Here is a 20,776-nt window from a genome sequence, read left to right on the forward strand (position 1 = left end):
ATGTTTTTTTTTCTCTTTTCAAAAGTAGCATTTAGTGACAAAATTAATGTAAAATAAATGTTGAACTATCCCATATTTTCATTATAGTCTAGAAACTAAGTTAAATTAAATTAAATTGGATTAGTTGATTATTTTATATTATTAACTGCACATTGTTTATTTATTTATTTATTTTGAACGTAATTTACGTAATTTCTTACTTTTTCATTCATTTGTTTTGTATGTGCTGTTCTTTGGTTGGCTCTATGTTCTGAGAATGATCGCATAGCCCCGCCCCTAATTGGAGGTAAATAGCAGATTTCTAAAACCACGCCTTACGCATGCTCACGAGTCTCCAACAGAAAAGTTTACTACACTGAAACAGAGCACATAACTGTGTTTAAAACAGGACTTAAGAAACTTGAAGAGTTAACGAAGAAGACTGAGCTTTCATTATCCCAGCACAACTTCAGCACGATGCCTGTCAACCGCATGTAACTTCAACCACATCTTACTGCGTCCAAGAAGTGGGAGGAGCCGCTAAAATCAACTGTTCATATCTTATCATAAGAAACCAGCGCCCATAAACAGCCGCTCTTATAAGACGAAGTTCACAGATTCAGCCCAGTCCAACTAACAGCGACACGATGGGGGATTTGATCTCAACTCATCTCGATGAGGGCAAACGGGAGGTTATTACAGGTAATTGATGCTATCCCTGTGCATTATTAAAAGCGAAACGTGGTGTATAAACAGTGGTGTTGTGTGAAATATGCTGTTGCGAAAGAATAGGGTTGCAATGTTAAACTGCTGTTTTAAGTTGTAAGACTGGGGTTTTGGTTTAAATAGTTTGCATTCCAGTCCAAAAGGAAACTTGTGGGATAATGAATTTGGTGCTGTTCCCATTTAACAGAGACTTTGTTGCTACGTGGCACAGTATTTCCTGTTATAGTTTTGGAAAACACAATGCATAAACAGTTACTTCATGGGTGATAGGATACATTTCACACAGTGTGTGCCAAATATTAAACGTGGAAGAAAGCCATGTAGTACTTAGATCAGATCTACTAAACTAATGTCTAAATGACAGCCCAACAGTTGATGGTCTTTTTAGACAAAATGTTCATTTAAAAAAAATATTTTTATGAATGCATTTTAAACCCAAGTGGCCTGCACTTTCAGAGCTGTGGTGAGGTGTGTTTGGGATGAAACTGGTTTCAGAAAATGGCTAGATAATCACAGTAAATCACTTGCCTATTTACCTAGCAGAAAAAAACTAAACTACACTTAACTAAACTAACAAATTCTCCACTTCCCATTCTTCAATTAGTAGATGAAATCCCATTTGGGAGTGGCATGAGACATCTGTTAACTTGCCATCTTTTCTGTTTTTCCAAGTTTAATTTTTTTTGCCATCAATCATTCAGATATGGAATCTCTGGAATTCTTGAAGAGTTTAACAGCCGTGTGTCAGGAAATGTCATACTCTGTCGGATAACTTTTGAATGGCTGTTTAAAGTCATGCATGTTCACTTTGTTAGTTTGTGCTTGACCAGATGAGCTTAATTTCATCAGGTTTCTGTAAAATTTGTCTGTTCTAGAATCGGTGGTCTGCAATGTAAAATTTTTTAAGTTTAATCAACTTGAATTTACAATTAATTTAACATTTTCTTGACTAGTGAGCAGTTGCTATAAGTTATTTCTACTAAATGTATATAATTTATATCAAAATAAATAAAACAAGTTTTAAACTTAAAAATTGAAGTTCAATTTTTACAGTGTGCTTGTTTAGATAATATGATATGATTAAAAATTGTTGGTGTTATGATCTTTGGTTATTTGAAAGTTTACTTAAACTTTGAATTCCTCGAGGGGTATATTAACAACCTTCTCCCCCATAGTCAATAACCTTTTTCATCTACAGTAATGTGGAGATTGAATGAAGTCATCAACAAAAAAAATAAAACGGGTGGGGAATAGACTGACCTCAGCACTTCCTGCCATAAACAATCAGCTTTTTCTTAAATGGTGTTTTTAAGTTGGATTTGAATGCGTGTAATTTTAGGTATTTTATGTTTGATGAATCATGTTTTTTTTGGCACAAATCTTTTATGTTGTGGGTGGATAAGAAGTTTTGCATGCATAAAAGCCCCCACACCACCATTTTAGTAATAAGGGGGAGGAAGAGGGGGTTGTTGCAGGAAATGCTTGACTGGAATGTTTGCCCTGTGGTGGGCTGATTCTGGAGTAATGAAACTCTAATAGTGTATCCATACAAGTACCTCAGTAGTAAGCTTTATGTGGGTGTGCGAGTAGCCCTTTGAATGTTCCAAATGTTCCAGACTATTCCAAGTGAGCAATTCTTAGTCATCCACAGAACGGACTGAATTTTAGACCAAAATGGCCTCAAGAGTTGGTCTGTAGAAATCATTGAGTTGTATGGAGTACGCTAATGATATGGGAATCAGACAGTTGAGTTAGGCATTGTGTTATTATGTGGCTTCATCATCAGTCGCTGTGTCTGTGTAGTGTTTTCCATGATGAAAGTAAGATTTACTCAATGTTGGACTCAGCACCAATGAGGCTCTCGGGACAATTAAAACAAATGAAAAGCACAGCATGTTTAAGACATGCTTCACTAAGCCACAGACCATCAGATAACATGCCAGTTAGAGGCGTTTACGAGCACAAACTTAATCTTGTGTCATCCCTTACTTTTCTTTGAAAAAGGCACTCAACAATTTCAATAAATAACTTAAATTTCTTCTTGTCAGGTTGATATCGTTTGAATTTTATCCCTGCCAGTTTTCCATGAATTCCAAGGCTGCATAGAGCTCAAAGCTTGATTTGATACTATAGCCAATAGCAAAATCCATTAAATAAAAGTGTTAAAGGCAGGGTTTCCCACAGCACTTTGCAATTCAGGCGGCCCGCCTAAGCTGGGAAACCCTACCAACTTAACTAGGTTGCACAAAAGGCCGTCAAGTGCATCTCGGAGAATAACTTGGATGTGCTTTACACCGCGAGCGTGCACTCGCGCCACACGGCCGAAATGAGATAAAGACGTGGTCCGTCATGTCTGGAGGATATAGCCAGTTGATATAACGCGTGTCCTTGAGAACTGTAAGTGGACTTATGTTTTGGATTATTTAAGCCTGTTATTGTATTAGTCTATAGTTCTTTTAAATTTAAAGTAAGTTAGCTGGTGAATTTGTTGTTTGAGCAACTGCTAGCTAGGTTTCACGTGCCTGTTGATTAGATATAATTGTTCAGCGCTCTTTCTCACGTTATTTATGTGCATTATTTACATGCTAATGTAATAAATAGTGGGAAATTATCAGTTTTTACAATCTTCATCGTTCGCCAGACGTTCTACAACATCTGCTTCAGTTTGTGTTTATTAACCTTTTAGTTGCACTTCATCACGCATCTATTCCCGTTAGAGGTAATAATCTAGTATGTGTTCATTTTCTGTCATAGTTTCTTCAAAAATAAGTTTTATTTGAGTGTTTTAAATAAAAATATTTTAATTTTCATCATGAAGCATACTTGACGCCACCCCCCCCCCCCACCAGCCACGCCCACCCGCCCAACCCTACCACTTTAACGAACACATTTTCTGCGGGAAACCCTGAAAGGGATAATGCACCCCAAAATAAAATTTGTCATAATTTACTCACCCTCAAGTTGTTCTTAACCTGTGAGTGTCCATATTCAGTTGAATACAATAGAAGATGTTTTGATAAATGATGGTAACCACACAGTTTACAGTAACCCAATGACTATGGAAATCAATGAGTACCGTCTACTGTGTGCTTACAATCATTTATCAAAATCTTATTTTGATAAGATTCACAGAAACCCATACAGGTTTAAAACATGAGGATGAGTAAATTATTACAGAATTTTCCCTGTAATGAAATGTTTTGTAAGCTAAATGAGAAGCATGCAATATTTAACATTGAAAAAATAGCTGATGTCAAACCATTGAAGTATTAATAATTTAAATGCACACCTGTGGTGCTTGCGTAGCCATTAAGTTTGTAATTCCACATGTAAATACACGTACTTGGTACCACAAGACATTTCTAATGTTTGAATGCCTACAATGTCTTTCATACAGTACAGATTAATATCTTGACTCAGCCAAAGCTGCCAGTAATACGTTGTGTCAGTAAAAGAGCATTTTAAGGTGAAACTGTAGTGTAGTCAGGACGAGACCTGGAACTACATTGCTTTGTGCTTAAATGCATTAACCATTAAAGAATTTTGCAGTGCTGCTCTTCTTTAAAGGACCAAACAAGACCACGATCAAAGAGCTGTGGGATTTCCTGCTGTGAACTCTTCAAAGTGCCTTAACTAGACAAGCGTAAATGAATCCAGAAGAGTTTTGCTGTGCTCTCTCTTTCTCTCCCCTGACCCAAAGAGCCTGGCAGCCACAATCTGTGTCAAATTAGTCTCTCCGATTCCTCAATTTGTTTTACGACCTCAGGATCAGCTGTTAGCATGCAAGGGAAAATACCTAAGACATGCATAATATTGCCAAAATCCATGTTGGAAATTAGCATGATTGTGTGTAACAGTTTCTGTATGATACAGACAAATATTTCATATTTCATATTTATTTGCCTGTACATATTTCAGCCTTTGTTGTCATATTGGGTAATACATTGGCAGCAGTTTTCAGTGTGATCCCTTTGAGTCTTTAAAGTGACCAATGTGAAAAATCTAACTTGATTTTATTTACCATGTAATGAAATTAAGGAGAAGCGAGGAGTGGCATTCAGCTCCAAAGTATCACATGAGGCTGATTCAGCATGTGACTCATAAGACAAAACTCACACACAAACTCTGTCTTAGATAATGTATGCTATGTTCATACAACATTTCTTAAATGTCCTCTGCTTGCACTCTTTCTTCATGTCGTTCTTAAACATACTGTATACATGTAGAAAGGCGTTCCACACATCATAAATGTTACCTAGTTTCTCATGCCTGTAATGTTTACAGCTTGTTCTCGTATGGTCTCCTTGTCAGTTCAAGTATCTAAGCTCACAAATTTCTCTCTGAGACCCTCACCCTGTCCGCTGGCTGATCTGAAATACACATTACTGTGAAACTTCCCTTTCCTCTTTAACAAACCCCCCAGCCTATTCCCTGACCCGTATGTGATTGTGTTGTTGTTGTTGTTATCATCATCATGAATCCTCCAGGAAACATTAAATTCTCATCAAATTCTCTTATGAGACAGGCAACCAATAAATCAAGCAGATAAATAAATTCAAATTCGTCGCAGAGAGGAAAGTAAATTTATTTCTATAGAATATACAGTATGGCTGCATGCCGATTAATCACAACTAATCGTTTGCAGAATTAGACCCACACACACACACACACACACACACACTTAAAATATAAATATATTTCTTTCTTAAAGGTGACATAGAATGACTGAACGGGGTATTAATCCTTGTTCTGTGATGTGACATGTAGACAAAAAAAATTTTGTTTGGGTCTGTAATGCCTTAGAAGCTTCCTAAAAACCTCTCTCAGATAGCTCTATTAGGGTGGGGGATTTTAAACAAGTGGTTTTGCACCTATTTGGCTCCCCCTACTGGCTTAATTGGCAATCTCATTACTGATTGGCTGACTTTGCTGCCACTCAAAAAATGTAGCCAATTATTTTAAAGTGGAGGGGCAGTGGGATGCCTGTGATGTCATAAGCATCAGTTTTTCAGATTGGGCCGTTTTCTGGCTGACATTTCTAAAAGAGGAATTTCTATGAGACTGAGATGTTTAGCATGTCTAGCACTTTTTGTATGTTTGTGAATGCGGGTAGACTACCATTATTCAACAAAGACAAGGTAAAAATGGTTTTTCATTCTCTGTCCCCTTTAAAATTAAAATGCGTGTGTATTTATTTTTTTGTAATTATTTTACACCGTACACACACATACATGTAAAGAAAAACTTTTGCAATTAATCGTCATGCAGCCCTAATCAAAATACACTTTGTTGGCTTGAAAAATGTCTAGCCAGGAAATATGATCAGTTCACAGATTCACAAAACGTTCATTTTGGATCCTCCTCTAATCCCACTGTTTGACTTATGTGCATTACTGAGCGTTTTGTCTTATTTGTGTTGAAACAGTTACAGCAAAAAGCTTTCTTTTTCTAGGGCTTGTGATGAAACTTTTGGATTGTGAAATTTTGTGTGTATGTAATGTCTTGGCATGGGAGTGGAGCATTGTAAGATTTGTCAAAGGATGTTTGTTTAAGATTAATTACTTCAATGTGCAAACCATGAATCGGTAAACTACCCAGCCCCTGTTGGCTGTTCCCACCATCTTCACCTCTATAAAAAAACAGCTCATACAAGGATTTGAGGCAAAATAGGTGTGTCTTACATTATATTTTTATTGTACTTTAATGTCTTTTATTATACTGGGTAATGAACATAGTAAGCATTGGCTTTATTATTTAATTGTGATGAAAAATCAACAGTTACCGCCCCTACAGTAAGACACTTTGAGGTACATTAAAATTGTGCTTAACTCTGGGTTCACTTTTTTATAATCCCAGGTTAAGGTCATTTATTTCAACCATGTACGTTTGATCTTTAAAAAGCTTTAATAGTTGAACGGGTAGTTATCCAAACCTTTTGGGTGTGGTATAAATATGCAAATTTAGGACTGTATGAAGTATGAACGAGACATGGAACAGGATATGCCAGCCTGATCTTACGAGAATTTATATGTATTTTACGAGTTATTAGCTGCCTGCTACTTATGAATTAGTGTGAAGTGAATCAATAACATACCAAAAACAACAACGAAACCCCACCCTAACCCCACCTTTTAAAGGGACCCTCCACTTTTTTAAAAATATGCTCATTTTCCAGCTCCCCTAGAGTTAAACATTTGATTCTTACCGTTTTGGAATCCATTCAGCAGATCTCCTGGTCTGGTGCTAGCACTTTTTAATTTTCTATCAGTCTTAGTTAGTACACGATGTAACTACAGAAGAGTCCAGTTTTAAATGGGTAAAATATACAAACTCTTTGGTTATTTTTAGCGCGATGCTAATGGTCTAATCCAATTCAATGGATTATGCTAAGCTATGCTAAAAGTGCTAGCGCCAGACCCGGAGATCAGCTGAATGGATTCCAAAACGGTAAAAATCAAATGTTTAACTCTAGGGGAGTTGGAAAATGAGTATATTTTAAAAAAAAGTGGAGTGTCCCTTTAAGCCCAGCAGCATCACTGGGGCAAAATAAATTTTTATAAAATTCTACGAATTAGCCACCTGATAAAATGCATATACAAACAAGAAGATAGCATTGGATAAACAAGGATCAAGGGTTTAAAATGACACCGTTAACAACGTTAAATGTAAAAAGCCTTATTTAAAACCACAGTATGAATTTAGGCCCAGCCTCCCTGTCTCTGTCTTCACATTCCCGGCTGTTAAGTAGTGCCTGCACGGCTGCCTAATGGATTTAGCAGTTCATTTAATATTTTGGCTTTATGGGGCAAATATGATGGATTGCTTATGATTTACCCCGACCAGCTATTAGAGTTTCAGAGACATTTCATTATTGCAGCGAAGATCATACCGATTCAATGAGGGAATGTTTAGGGTATTCCTGTGGGCATCTGACTTTGGCAGACTAGAATACTGCATACCCCAGGTCTGTTTATAATGTGCTATGAGGGGGAACTATGGTCCTGTTAAGGTTCAGCATTTGGATATGGTCTTGATTTGTTTCTCCCTGCGCCTGAATTAAACTTGAATGTCTTTATGCACCATAAAAAAAGATATCTACTTATTCTGCTTGACTCTTAATTTCAATGGGTGTGCCACTTTTAATAACTTGAGAAAAAAAGCCACTTCTTAATACCAAGTTTGGACTTGTGTCCTTGGACTTGGCAAGTTTGAGTCAGGAATATGAACACCCAGGGATGCTAGGGTGCAGTAGATTACTTGAGGTGTTTACTCAGTTTGGCTTGCCAATATTTGCGATGCTGGTTTATTTGAATCTTTTATGTTAAATGTCTACTACAATAAAACAAAATAGCATGACATAAAACTCAGCCATGCTTCATTCATGCATACTCTTATTAGTGTAATGATGTTTAAAAAACAAAAATTTTGCCCAAGGAAACCAATACTTTTTCAAACTATTGATGAATCCATGAAAAAGTACACATCCAGAGATTCTGTAGATAAGTCCCACTGTGGGTATATTTTGCATATTCATAGATCAGCATATATTAAATGAGGTGTAAGGCTGTAGAGTTACATTAAAGGTGGGGTGCATGATTTTTGAAAAACACTTTGGAAAAGGGATTCAGGCAGAGTACCAAAACACACTTGTAGCCAATCAGCAGTAAGGGGCGTGTCTACTAACTAACATCGTTGCCTGGGTTGCTTATGTGTAGGGCGGGTCTATCAAAAGAAGGTCCAGATTCTATTGGGGTAGGGGCGTGTTCTTTTAGGTGATTTTTAAACACAACATTGGCTCTCAGTGATCATGCACCCCACCTTTAAAGCTGTTTAACAGCATGAAGAAATTATTACTGTGAGAGGTAAAACTATATATGCTATTATGATGTTCAAAGATGCGTTTTAAATGATAAAATTCTTGACAGGGAGACTTTAACTGTATTTGCTCAACGTGAACTTTGAATTGGAACAGTTCTTGGGCAGAAACTAATAACACTTCAGGTCCACAACGAATGCATATTGAGAAACTGCTACAGTATAGGGTCAGTTTCTATAGCACTATACAGTACTAATGGTTGTTAATGTGCAGATGATGTCACTGACCTCTTCCTTCTTATGATCTCAGTGGTAATTTTTTTGTGTGTGGCTTTCTTTGAACATCTCATTGCTTCATTTTCCTTGAGTCTTTCTACTTTGAAGGCATCTTCAAATTGTAAGCAAACGGATTGGAATGTATTTTTTTTCTTTGTAAGTCTTGTTTTTTGTAACCGTAAAAGCCTTTAAAACTTTACAAGCACTTCTTTGAAAAACATCCTAGTAGAAAGCGGTTGAGATTTCCTGTGTTCCTATGCCATCTGCGTCGTTGATCTACTCTCACGTTCATGTGAAGGACAAAGCAGCATAAACCAAACATTACAATCTCCTCTTCTGATCAGATACATGGAGCACAATGTAGATTGTTGTTAATGTTTAATTCTCATCGACTCGCTGTAAAGCACTGTTTAATAGCACAGCTGCATAGGGTTGCATCAAGGGTTAACATTTGCCAGTGTTATGTTTACTGTATATTGTAATGTCATAACTGCATTTTAAATTGTTTATTCTCAGTAGCTATCTATTATTTATTTCAGTGTGTTTACTGTAAACACTTCGTTTTTACTAATAGACTAAATGATAAATATATATTTCCACAGATGCTGTCACTATGTAATGTAATATGCCTGCTTAGTTTCCTCTCTGGTTGTGTAAGATCGATTTATTTGTTGTTTGTCTGTCAGTACGTACAGGGGAGCTGATGGGAGAGTTTGGTCGGCTGTATGAGCAGCAGTACCCCGTGGCTCTCTTCAATAAGATGCGCTATGATATTGAGGGTGGAGGCGGCCCTCAGCCACAGCTCCTGCACAGGAAGGTAAAACTGTCTTACTTATTTCCCAGTTTTGTAATGCTGTCATTCAAGCAAAATAAGAAGAATTAAACAATGGGGATTTCTCAGTAACACTCAATAGGCTTAGTATTTTTGCATTTGTTTACCCACTGGGGGTTTACGGAGATATATTAAGTTTTCCTGAAGCATCAAATGGAGCTGCTAAATAAGGATGCATTATATTTCAAATAAAATTTGGGAATTTGTTTTAAATATGTATTTTTTCAGTTCTCTTTATAGTGCAGTCTCCTACACAAAACCTTTACAGATGAATAGTTTACATACAGTACTTCATGCCATGTCCATGTACAGTACTGTATATGTGCACAGGAATGTATATCTGTATGTCTTTTTGATAATGGACCGTGACAGAGTCTTGCACAAACACTGGGTGGGTGGGTTAAATAAACACAATTTAAATACCTCAGGTCATAACTTCCAGTCATGTCTCTATATGTATAATTAGACACCAGATTCTCAGTAAACATTGGTGAATAGCAATACTTTTAACCTGGAGCTTGTGCTAAATTGGGGTCACATTTCAGTTCTTGTGTGTGTGTTTTTTTTTAGACGGCTCTTCAGAATAAGTCCATCTTCTCTGGAGCTTTGTTCCAGTACTTGGAAGAAAACAAAAAATGGCGAAATCGTTTTCTTTTTATTCCTGACACCTACAATATCAACTATTTTGAAAACAAACAGGTAATGAGATTTCCCCACTGCTAATATTCTTGTTTATATATGTTGATAATTTGTGATAAAAATGTAGTGCATTAGAAAACACAAAGTATGAACATTTTAAAGGGCCAATATTATCCACATTTTTACAAGATCTAATATAAGTCTCAGGTGTGCCTAGAATGTGTCTGTGAAGCTTCAGCTCAAAATATCCTACAGATCATTTATTATTGCATGTCCAAAATGTCCCTATTTGGACAAGAGCAAAAATGTGCTGTTTTCATGTGTGAACATTACTGGCGCTTTTCCATCGCATAGTACCCCACAGTTTGGGTCGGGTCAGCTCACCTCACTTTGGCTTGGTTGGCTTTTAGGCGTTTGCCAGTGTTATGTTTACTGTATATTGTAATGTCATAACTCCATTTTAAATTGTTTATTCTCAGTAGCTATCTATTATTTATTTCAGTGTGTTTACTGTAAACACTTCGTTTACATTATAGGCGTTAGGATTATAGGCGTGCCGTTTTATTTGCGCTGCCTACTGCTGTGACATCATAGAAATGAGAGTGTTGTTGTACATTCCCATACATTCATTTATTTCTCAGTCCGCCACAAAATTAAAATTTACCACCACAAATAGATGATTGCACATCACATTTATCACTACCTTTGTCTCACATGACAGTTTATGTACAAACACCCGTGGCGTCAGTCGATGCGCTCCGCTGAGCCTCATTGAAGTTGCATTTAAGCGTATATGCAGACGTGCAAGTCTGGAAAAAACAGTTATGGTGTTCCTGATTCTCAACCTGTGGATGTTTTTCATCGCTAAAAGTGAGTTTGGGAACTTACAGCAAAGCACAGATGACAACATGTTTACTGGAGACAGCACAAGCTAGCATGAAGGTAAAGCTAATTTACATTATAGCGATGACGCTGGCAGTGACGATTCTCTCAGACCAATCAGTGATCTACAGTGTTTTCACGTCACATTTTGGTATCAGCTCTGCTCACTTGGAACCCCAACTGAGGTGGTACTAAAAAAAGTATCGGGCACTACGTACTGCACCCAGTGGAAAAGCCCCCAAAAGGAAGCTGACCCAAACCATGGGGTTCTATGCAATGGAAAAGCGCCACATTTAAATGCAAATGAGCTACTGCTTTCTGTTAAAAATGGCTCTGATTCCTTTGAATACAGTCTGGGACAATAGTATAAATATATTTTGTCACATTAGTGCTACAATCTGCTATGGGCGGGGCTTTATCAGTGTGATCTCACATTAACAAGAGAATCAAAACAGCATGTCTATTGAGACTGCTTTGGTTTAATGGGGATTTAAAAATGAGGAGTGGGTGGATTTTGTTCATTGTAGGGTAGTTGTGTTTACACACTGCCAACACACATTTATGTCCTTTATATCTATAATATCTTTATATCTTTTTAATTAAGGCTCATGACAGAGGTCTGCATCCTAAAGGCACAATAAACTGTGCTGGCTACAGAGTCCTGAACTCTATGGAAGAATATATGGAGCTTCTTAACACCAGCTTACCAGGTCAGTCAAAATTTATATTTAAAATATACTTTTTTTAAATATGCACATTTCACAATTGTTGTTGAACAGGCCAGTGATTCAGATGGTTTAAAAGCTGAAATTCGTAGTTGTGTTTAAACTTCATGTACTTGCATGATTTTCAGTAAACCTTACTTATAGTTTGACCTTTCACATTTCTTACTGGTATAGTTTTTGCTACTAACTGTTTAAAAGTTAGACTTTCAACTTCTTTGTAATGATAAAAACGTGTAATGCTAGTAAAGGTGGGATTTTGAACTTTACACAGACCATGTCAGTAAACAATGTATAAATCATGTGTTGTCAGTAATGTGTAAGTCTATGGTTAATTCTATGTGGCTATGCTTTTTAATAGTTTATATTTTATTGTATACCGTCTGCCTGGTAAAGGGTCTTTTTATTATCAGCGCCTTATTTTAACAAGAATAAATTTTAAAACAAAAGATTGCCATTTCAACATTCACACAGTGATTAACTTGTATTGAGTTGAGACTTGGAATTTTCCAAGGAGTGGGGGAGATGGGTTAAGCCTGGGCCTCAGATAAGAAGTGATGAAGTACCGTAGGAAAGATGGAAATGGGAAAATGAGAAAGGCTCATGAGAAATTGAGAAGGGTCTATGATAAACTCTTCTCATTAGGCCATATTTAAGCAAATATTCAATCGTCAAGTTATTTAACATATACGCTTATGTTTTCCAGGAGTCAAAGCTAAAGTTGACAGTTCTCCATTCTTGAAATGTTCCACACAATTTCCCATCATACTCTGGCACCCCTATGCACGTCACTATTATTTTTGCGTGGTGACTGAGAAGGAGCAGCAGAAATGGACCGCTGTCTTTCAGGATTGTGTCCGGCACACCAACAATGGTGAGTCTTTGGTTTAGTTGCATTTAACAGCAACTTTTATCCAACGTGATTTACAGACTTGCCTGGGAACTGAACCTATGACCCTTGTGTTGTAAGTCCCATGCTTTTACTAGTTTCTATAGGAATACCTGCATGTTCAATGACATTCACACCAGGTGCACACTAAAGCATACATCAGTCTGAGATATCCTAGTTCCTACCTCCCTTCTGCTGCTTGTCATTTAATGCGTGACTCATACTTGATCATCTGCTTTCATTTGTTTATTGTTGTCAGGAAAAGCAGCTTTCAGACCTGCCTGATTAACTTATGTGTTATTTTTAAAGACATCTATTTATCTAAGAGGAAACTCGAGCGGAACGTTTGGCACGTTTGGCGGTATTCATTTGTCCTGTTTGATAATAGAAAGAATTTTAGCGCTCAAGGCTGTAAAAAGACACTAGGTGAGGTCATTGAGAAAGCTGGAGATGTGCAGTCATATTTTGAGCTCTGACTGTTTATTCAATAGAGATGTTGAGTGTTACTCATTGCATGGTTCACCAAGCTTTAATTTATTTCTGGATGTAACTACTTTGCAATAAAATCAGTGTGGGTCTCATGAAAAAAAATGCTGCTATAGAGCTTTTATAACTTCATAAGTTACGCATAAGTGTGAGAACCACTTCCATACAGTGTGTCACTGTCAACCGTCGCTTTCTGTGTATATGCAGGACAGTTAATTAAAGTGTAGTTTGACTACACAAATGACTTGTTTGTCTATTCTGAGAATTTTCCTTGACAAGAATCAAAGAATGCACAAATAGTTCTGCTCGATATACTCTCACATAAACTTCTTGCTCAATAATTTGCTCCAGTGACAGAAGTAAATTTTTTGCTGTGAGACTTTCATAAAGATACTGTGAGACTGTGTCTTTCATTGGCAGATTTACTGATTCATTTCTTGTCAAGCCGCGTAATCAAGAGTGCACTTGTTTATTTAAAAGGTGCGATGAGTTATTTTGGTTACTTCACCTGCTTGGCAGACTCGCAAAGGTATAGTAACCGCAGACCTGTTTTGCTCTACACCAGGGCCATAAGGTGGCACAGTCTGGGAACTTTGCCTTGGGTGATAAGAGGGTCCCACAAAGGTCCTCTAATGTATTGCTTACTCATTGCCCCCCATTCCTACTAAATTAGTCTATGCCCCCTGAATTTGCGCTTTAAACCTAATGGATGTTAGAGTAAGAAGAGGTGTGTGGCACTATGGAGGTTGGGTTAAAGGTTCTCTCATAGACCTCTCATGTTGGCATATAGTCCAGATTCCAGAGTGGTCACAGCTGGAGCTGTCAACCCATAATTTCGTTTTGGATGGGAGGCTGCCGAGAGGGAATGCACACTTGCGGCGAGGGCAGTAATGTACCCTGGGGATAAAGTTCGGCCAGTGTGTGTACTTGCCAGCTAAATCCCTGCTGTGTGTCGTATGTTCTGTATTCAGGAACATCTGCAGACCTCTTTCCTAAACAAGGGATGTTTTGGTTTTGTGCTGTCCGTTAGCTGTCCTAAGGGTTCCTTGATGTATTGTTTATGTGTCATATACTTTGGGTCTACTGAGGTAGCCATGACCAATTTGACTTGAAATCACAATGATTATATCACAGATACCAATAGGCGTGAGTATGTAGATTTCTCTTATGATTTTACTGATAATTACTTATAATGATAAATTATCAACTTAATGCCTCTTTTTTTTATTATAGCAAATGCTTTAGATGTCAGATTTGCTGCTTTCAGCTGTTATACAGATAAGTTACTGGATTTTGTTAATCAGTAGCAGAATGGTCTTTGTAGCTTTGTTTAAAGAGCACCCATTTCATTGCTAAAAACAATGTTATTTTGTGTATTTGGTATAATACAATGTGTTCACGTGGTAATGGTTAAAAAAACAAATTTTTCTTGTACCGTACGTTTTTGTAGCTCCAGATTTCACTCTCTTCCTGAAACACACAGATTTGAAAAGCTCTGGTTCCCTGATTGGCCAGCCAATCTGTACATTGTGATTGGCCTGAATACCTCTGAAGTCAGCTGGAAAATGTGACGCTCCTTACCATGTTTGAAAGATTCGGTTGCAATGCTTACAGGAGTTAACTTACAGACTGTAAGTCCGAAGCAGAAGGAATTATGATAATGTTGGTCTTGTCTACATCACCAATCCCAGGAAGTAAACGGTTGCCTACAATCCGTGTGTTTGTTGTAGTCCAAGAAAAGAGATTTACGTTGGAGATGATAACTCTCGTCATTGTTTACGTTGGGATTTGTACCTTTTGCATATCGTTAACATGAACTAATACACACTTACACAAGGAAATATAAAATTGTGAATCGGATTGGTGCTTTTTTTAGTTATATTTTTGGGCCATTTTGCCTTTATGGAGACGGTAGTAATTGAAAGGCGACATGAAAGTACAGGGTGGAGAGAGGGGTATGGGATCGGCAAAGGACCTCGAGCCGGGATTCGAACTCGGGTCGCCGGAAGTGCGTTTGCACCATATGTCGGAGCACTGTCCACTACACAATCGGCTCCGACACCATTTGTGCCCTTTAAAATTGATCTGATTGATTGGTTTAAATGTTTTGTTTTTGTTGTAGGTATGTACTTGATCATAATGGTAATGTTTAAGAAACTCGACATTTATTTAAGTGGGCATTGATTCATAAATCAACTGCTGATGTATTCGCCAATCCCTTTTACCTGTTATAATCCCTTTTGCCTGAATGACAAATAAGATCCCACGCTTTGTGCCTGATCAGTCTTGCATGTTTATTAAAGTTAGGTTTAGTGGCGGAAGATGAAAGCAAGCCGTCATCTGCCTAGCAGGCACTATGTGGGACACCTTTCTGGGTGTCAGAATAACACTTATTTACATTTATGCGTTTGGCAGGCGTTTTTTATATCCAAAGCAGCTTATAGTGCATTACAAAGTTTACATTTGAATCAGCATGTGTATTCCCTGTTGGGCTGCTAAAGCAATTGTTTACCACTGAGGTACACCTAGGTGCACATTTATTAATTTATATTTATTATAGAATGTAATTTCTGTAATTGTTCAAGGGATAGTACATGAATGCATGAGCCATAATAACCCAAAATGTCTTACAGTGGTTGTGGTAGCATTGCGACAGTTTAGACTTAGTTTAAAATTCCTCTACAGTTCTCGCTCTTCTCACCACGATGAGCTAAATGTAACTTCATATATTTAGTATGCAGAAGAATTTGCTTTGAACAGCCCATCTATATCCCAAAAAGTGTCAGAACCCAAGGCTGGAGGAACAAGCTGGGATTGTGTTATTCTTTGACCTGATTCCCAGATGAGTAAACCCAAGCATGCATGAACACAGCTAGATCAGGGCTTGACCCTGACAAGTCTCCGCATGTTTTTGAAAGTGCATAATTGCATGCAAAATGTTTAAAACCGCTTAAAATGTATGATTTTCTTTGGGACCAACCAGAGCTATAAAAAATGGTTTTCAAACAGGTTTCCAGAATACTTCCCTCCCGCTATTTGTCGGACAGACTGGTTGAGAGGTTTTCAATCCGTTTACCAAAAATACTACACATTGCTGCAAGTCTTCTTGTGGTAAAGCTGCAGTTTTGTTCAGGCGTGCTGTCCAGAGCAATCTGTTTAGACTGGTTGCTCAGTAAAGTCTTGTATATATCTACAGTTTATTTAACCATGTTTGTTCCTTTGATCTTCTTTGTATGGTTTTGGTTCAGGTCAGAGAAACTTTAATGTCTTTAGCTATAAAGAATTATTCAACATCAAATACTGTAGGAAAGTAGCAGTCCTGCAAATCCTGTAGACTGCTTTACAACCATAAATGAGATCTTTAATCGAAGTAGCTAGCTACTCAAGTCCCAAAGAGCTAAATGTATGGGTATGTGCCGAAGTGTGTCAATCTTGCGATAAGGTTTCATTGAGCAGCTTAATGTAAAACACCACAGTTTTTCAATATTTTACTATGTTCTTTCCTCAACTTGGATGAATTAACATAGCAATCTTTTTTCAATGGGTGCACTTTTAATCTTTGTACCATGCCCCGTGAATGTGTTAGGATTTAGCTAAGCCCCATTCATTCCTTTAGGATCCAAACAAACATTTAATTTTGTGCCACCATATTTACTCGTGAAACAACTCATGTAACAGTCTTTAAATAGGGAAAACATGGAAGTATTTGGTGGCTTCTAAATTCCTCCCCGTTTGGATCCTAAGGAATGAATGGGGCTAGGCTAAATGCTAATACATTCACGACGCGCTGTACAAAGATTAAAAGTGCACACGTTAAAAAAAAGATTGGTATTCATTTGTCCAAGTTCAGGTAAGAACATGGTAAAATATTGAAAAATGGTGGTGTTTTCCTTTAACAGGTTTACGTGCATGTTTTTGAACGTAGCACGTGTGGTTTAAAACCTCCTTTAGTGTCCAGATACTCTTTGAATGCATATTGATTATCCCTGTAAAGTGCCCGGAGTGACAAGCTTGAGAAAATAGCTGGAATAATTGAAATTCCTGCACACTGAAACTTGAGTATTTACATATACAACAAGCATGAAACAAAAATGTTTCTAAATGCTGGAATCTGAGCATCATGTTGTGCATGGTGTTTAACTGCTCAATGGTGTCATAGTTAAATTAGGGCAGATAATTTTTCACAAAACACCCTGATTCCTTCTTCTGTTTTTTAGACTGACTTGAAATCAGTTGTCCGTTCAGTGATGCCATGCTAGAATAAGCGACCCATAACACTGGTTTGCCTATTATCTAAGGTTCAGCCCACATGTTCATAAACACGCCTGCCCATGTGTGCGTGAACTCGCATACACTCGTGCTGTGCTGGACTTCTGCCAGGGCCCCTGTAGACCCCACACCCACCCAGCCTTCTCCAACTTCCTCTCTTTGTAAGAGTTCATGCTCTCCTTCACACACATTTACATGAGGTTGAGGTACTCAAGGCTGTGATCTGGAACATGTTATTGTTATTAATCCTCACATATTGACTACATTTTCAGGTTGGCAAAGCATATTTAGAACCGGGTAAGATGATCTTGTCCATACGACAGCTTGAATGCGGTCTGTATGAACAAATAACGAAACTCAAGCCCTTTTTATTTTTGAGATAGCAGTGAATCATGGCAGTAACCATAGTGACAGTGACTTAAAAGGAATAGTTCACCGTTATGCTGAATCCATCAAATAATTTTATATTAAAATGACCGTGTTATCTTACATGGGGTTAATGGAGAAGCTGCAAAGGTGCATTCACATTCGGCATTAAAGCAACCTAAAATGACCCCAGTGGGTTATCCTGAAAAGTGAGAGTGAGTGACATGCATCAGGAGGACCATTCAAAAGTTATACTTATACATAATATCTATAATGTATATGATATCTATAATAATATTTAGTTATACATGCTGTACATATAAGCATATACAGTAACACTTGAACCCCTCCAATGTTCAAACCAACTCTTTCTACACCCTTGGTCACAGGAGCTAAAATATTTGAACAAGTTCAGTTGTGTGAGTCCTACATTTTTAAGGGAGTGGATTCAGTAATAGTGCTGAGCTTGTAACCGAACGGTGTGTCCGTTTAACCGTATATTGACTGTGCTCTGCAGCTGTGTGAACATAGCCTGAGATTTGCATGGCAGCTTGTACATCATTGTATACAAATGCCAGCGACTAACTAGACTCTTGTTTAGTCTCTGATTCACAAATCAGCAGGTTCATTTCTGCATAACACTTCAATTGTTGCTATGGTGGTGTTTGGGGAGTAACCATTGCAACTGATGAGACGGTGCTTCCTTTTGAAAGGGTGACTCAAGCGCAGATTTAAGTGTACTGTGGTTTAATGATAAAAATGTAGTGTGTGTAATCATGACCCTTTCTCTATTTATGTCACTGTTTTTTCACTTCTGTAAATGTAGAGGAACTGTAGAATGCTATGATGTCATGTTTTTTTTTTTTTTAAAGACCACACACTACATGGTGCTTGCCTCTTAGTAACGTGGTAAATAAACAAACATTGGTTATGTTGTGATGCTGATGTTTTTTTATTGGTCAGGACTGTCTGAGGAGTGTAAAGTTCAGACCCCCGCATTCACAGATGCAGTACGACTCTATCGACAGGCTCATGGTCAATATGGAACCTGGGACATGATGTGTGGTACACCTCCACAGGTAAAACACACATGCACACCCCTTTGTTATTCATTTTTGTGAATTTAATGGAGGTCATACATGGTTTGGGTAACAATAGTATGCAGAAAAAGGTCAAACCTACTATATTGTTTCATAGGAAGTGACCTTTTTTAAACCATGTTTTCCCTGTGAAGTTTTATTCTGTGTGTGGCATCAGAAAAAAAGAGACACTTTCATTTTTTTTTATTATAAGTTTCTGTTGGGTCTGGTTTTTGCCCAATTTATTATATTGTGTTTATGTACTGACTAGTTAACTGTCTCTTAACCAGATAATGTTATTAAAAAATACGATGTACTTTAAAAATACCTACAGTATGTTCAATCCCATATCCCCAGCTAAACAATATAGGTTATACAGGGTTATTTTCCTTAGCCTGTGATATAATACAGTAATAAAAGTGCTGTGTGCCCTTGAATGACATTACAATAACTAGTTGAATGATATATGATCTAGCTGTCTCTAGAACAGTCTGGCAGTAGTAAAATTGTAGTGTGCTTCAGGCAGCCCTGGCTTCTTTAATCTCGAGCATGATGGGAATGAGGTAACGTGGCCTTAAGGACACTACAATTTGACTCTGTCACACAAACACATGCACTGTTTATGACTCGCATTCATTTTTCAAGAATGGCTACCATGTGGCATTTACAGTAAGCGTGTATTGTGACCATGCTAGTGTCCTGTTTTCTGCAGACATTTACAGTTCAGTATTTTTCTGATACTTTTTAAAGATTCTTGCCAACCTGGTGATGGAGACCCTCCTTCCTGAGATGAGAGACCTTATTACACCCAAACTAAAAGGCAAGATGCATGAGAGACAAAGGAATTGGATGCTGGTACGTCATGAATTAATGTCATAAACTCCAGACTTCATTTCTTTGAATTTAGCTCCTTATTTTATTTTTCAGAAGTTTGTAACAATGTTGAGGGATAAAAAGTGATTTGTTTTAACTTATTTAATAAGGCTAAAATGCGTTAAATGCATGTTTTTAAATTCAAATATTATTTTACCTAAAGCAATGTTTCCCAACCACTAGTGTGCCGTGACCACTTGTGGAAAATAACACTGCCACAGTGTCTGAAAAAGGGCTCGAAGCTAGCTACCAGTTTGCGAAGTTGGTCATACCTCTGTGTGTCACTGTCATCAAATCCAGCCAGGATATCATTTGTGTTCCTCAAAACAAGATCAAATTTCACATTAAATGTGAATACTAACTTTAATACTGTATAATATTCCAGTATTGCAATACAGGTTTGTGCAGATCTGTTAATGCTTATTGTGCACACACAAGTGGTGTGCCGTATTATTTTTTTTTTTACTTATCAAAACTGTGGCAGATAAAAGGTTGGGAAACACTGACCTAAAGTATTGCAGTACAAACAATGTTGTGCCTTAACGTTGAACCTGACAGAATAAGGAGAAAGAATCTGGGTTTATCTATCTGTAATTAAAGGGGACATACCATGAAAATTGGACTTTTTCCATGTTTAAGTGCTGTAATTGCGTCCCTAGTGCTTTTATCAACCTATAAAATGTGTAAAAGAACACCCAGTAACTTAATTTTGGTAAACCATTCTCCACAAGCATGTGAAAAAATAGCTCATTGAAATTTGGCTCTCCTTGTGATGTCAGAAGGAAATAATACCGCCCCTTAATCTGTACTATCCAACCTCACCACTGCCATTTAGTACAGAGATCAGCTTATTTGCATGTTAAAGGACACACCCAAAAACGGCACATTATTGCACACACCTACAAAGTGACAATTTTAACATGCTATAATAAATTATCTATGA

The 20,776-nt window shown here is 37.5% G+C and overlaps 1 protein-coding gene across 1 annotated transcript in view; it reads left to right on the forward strand.

Moving 5' to 3' along the window:
• The first annotated feature begins 359 nt into the window (after nt 1–359).
• The window catches only part of niban2b (niban apoptosis regulator 2b), a 30,646-nt gene continuing 10,229 nt past the window's right edge, over nt 360–20,776 (forward strand). Inside the window, exons 1-8 of the mRNA XM_065250253.2 lie at nt 360–473; nt 551–681; nt 9,483–9,613; nt 10,199–10,327; nt 11,754–11,859; nt 12,578–12,745; nt 18,845–18,960; nt 19,711–19,815. Of these exons, the coding sequence (XP_065106325.1) occupies nt 627–681; nt 9,483–9,613; nt 10,199–10,327; nt 11,754–11,859; nt 12,578–12,745; nt 18,845–18,960; nt 19,711–19,815 (810 nt within the window). The 5' untranslated portion in view covers nt 360–473; nt 551–626. The remainder of the gene's footprint in view (nt 474–550; nt 682–9,482; nt 9,614–10,198; nt 10,328–11,753; nt 11,860–12,577; nt 12,746–18,844; nt 18,961–19,710; nt 19,816–20,776) is intronic.

Source organism: Paramisgurnus dabryanus, chromosome 5 (assembly GCF_030506205.2).
Source record: "Paramisgurnus dabryanus chromosome 5, PD_genome_1.1, whole genome shotgun sequence".
NCBI lineage: Eukaryota > Metazoa > Chordata > Actinopteri > Cypriniformes > Cobitidae > Paramisgurnus > Paramisgurnus dabryanus.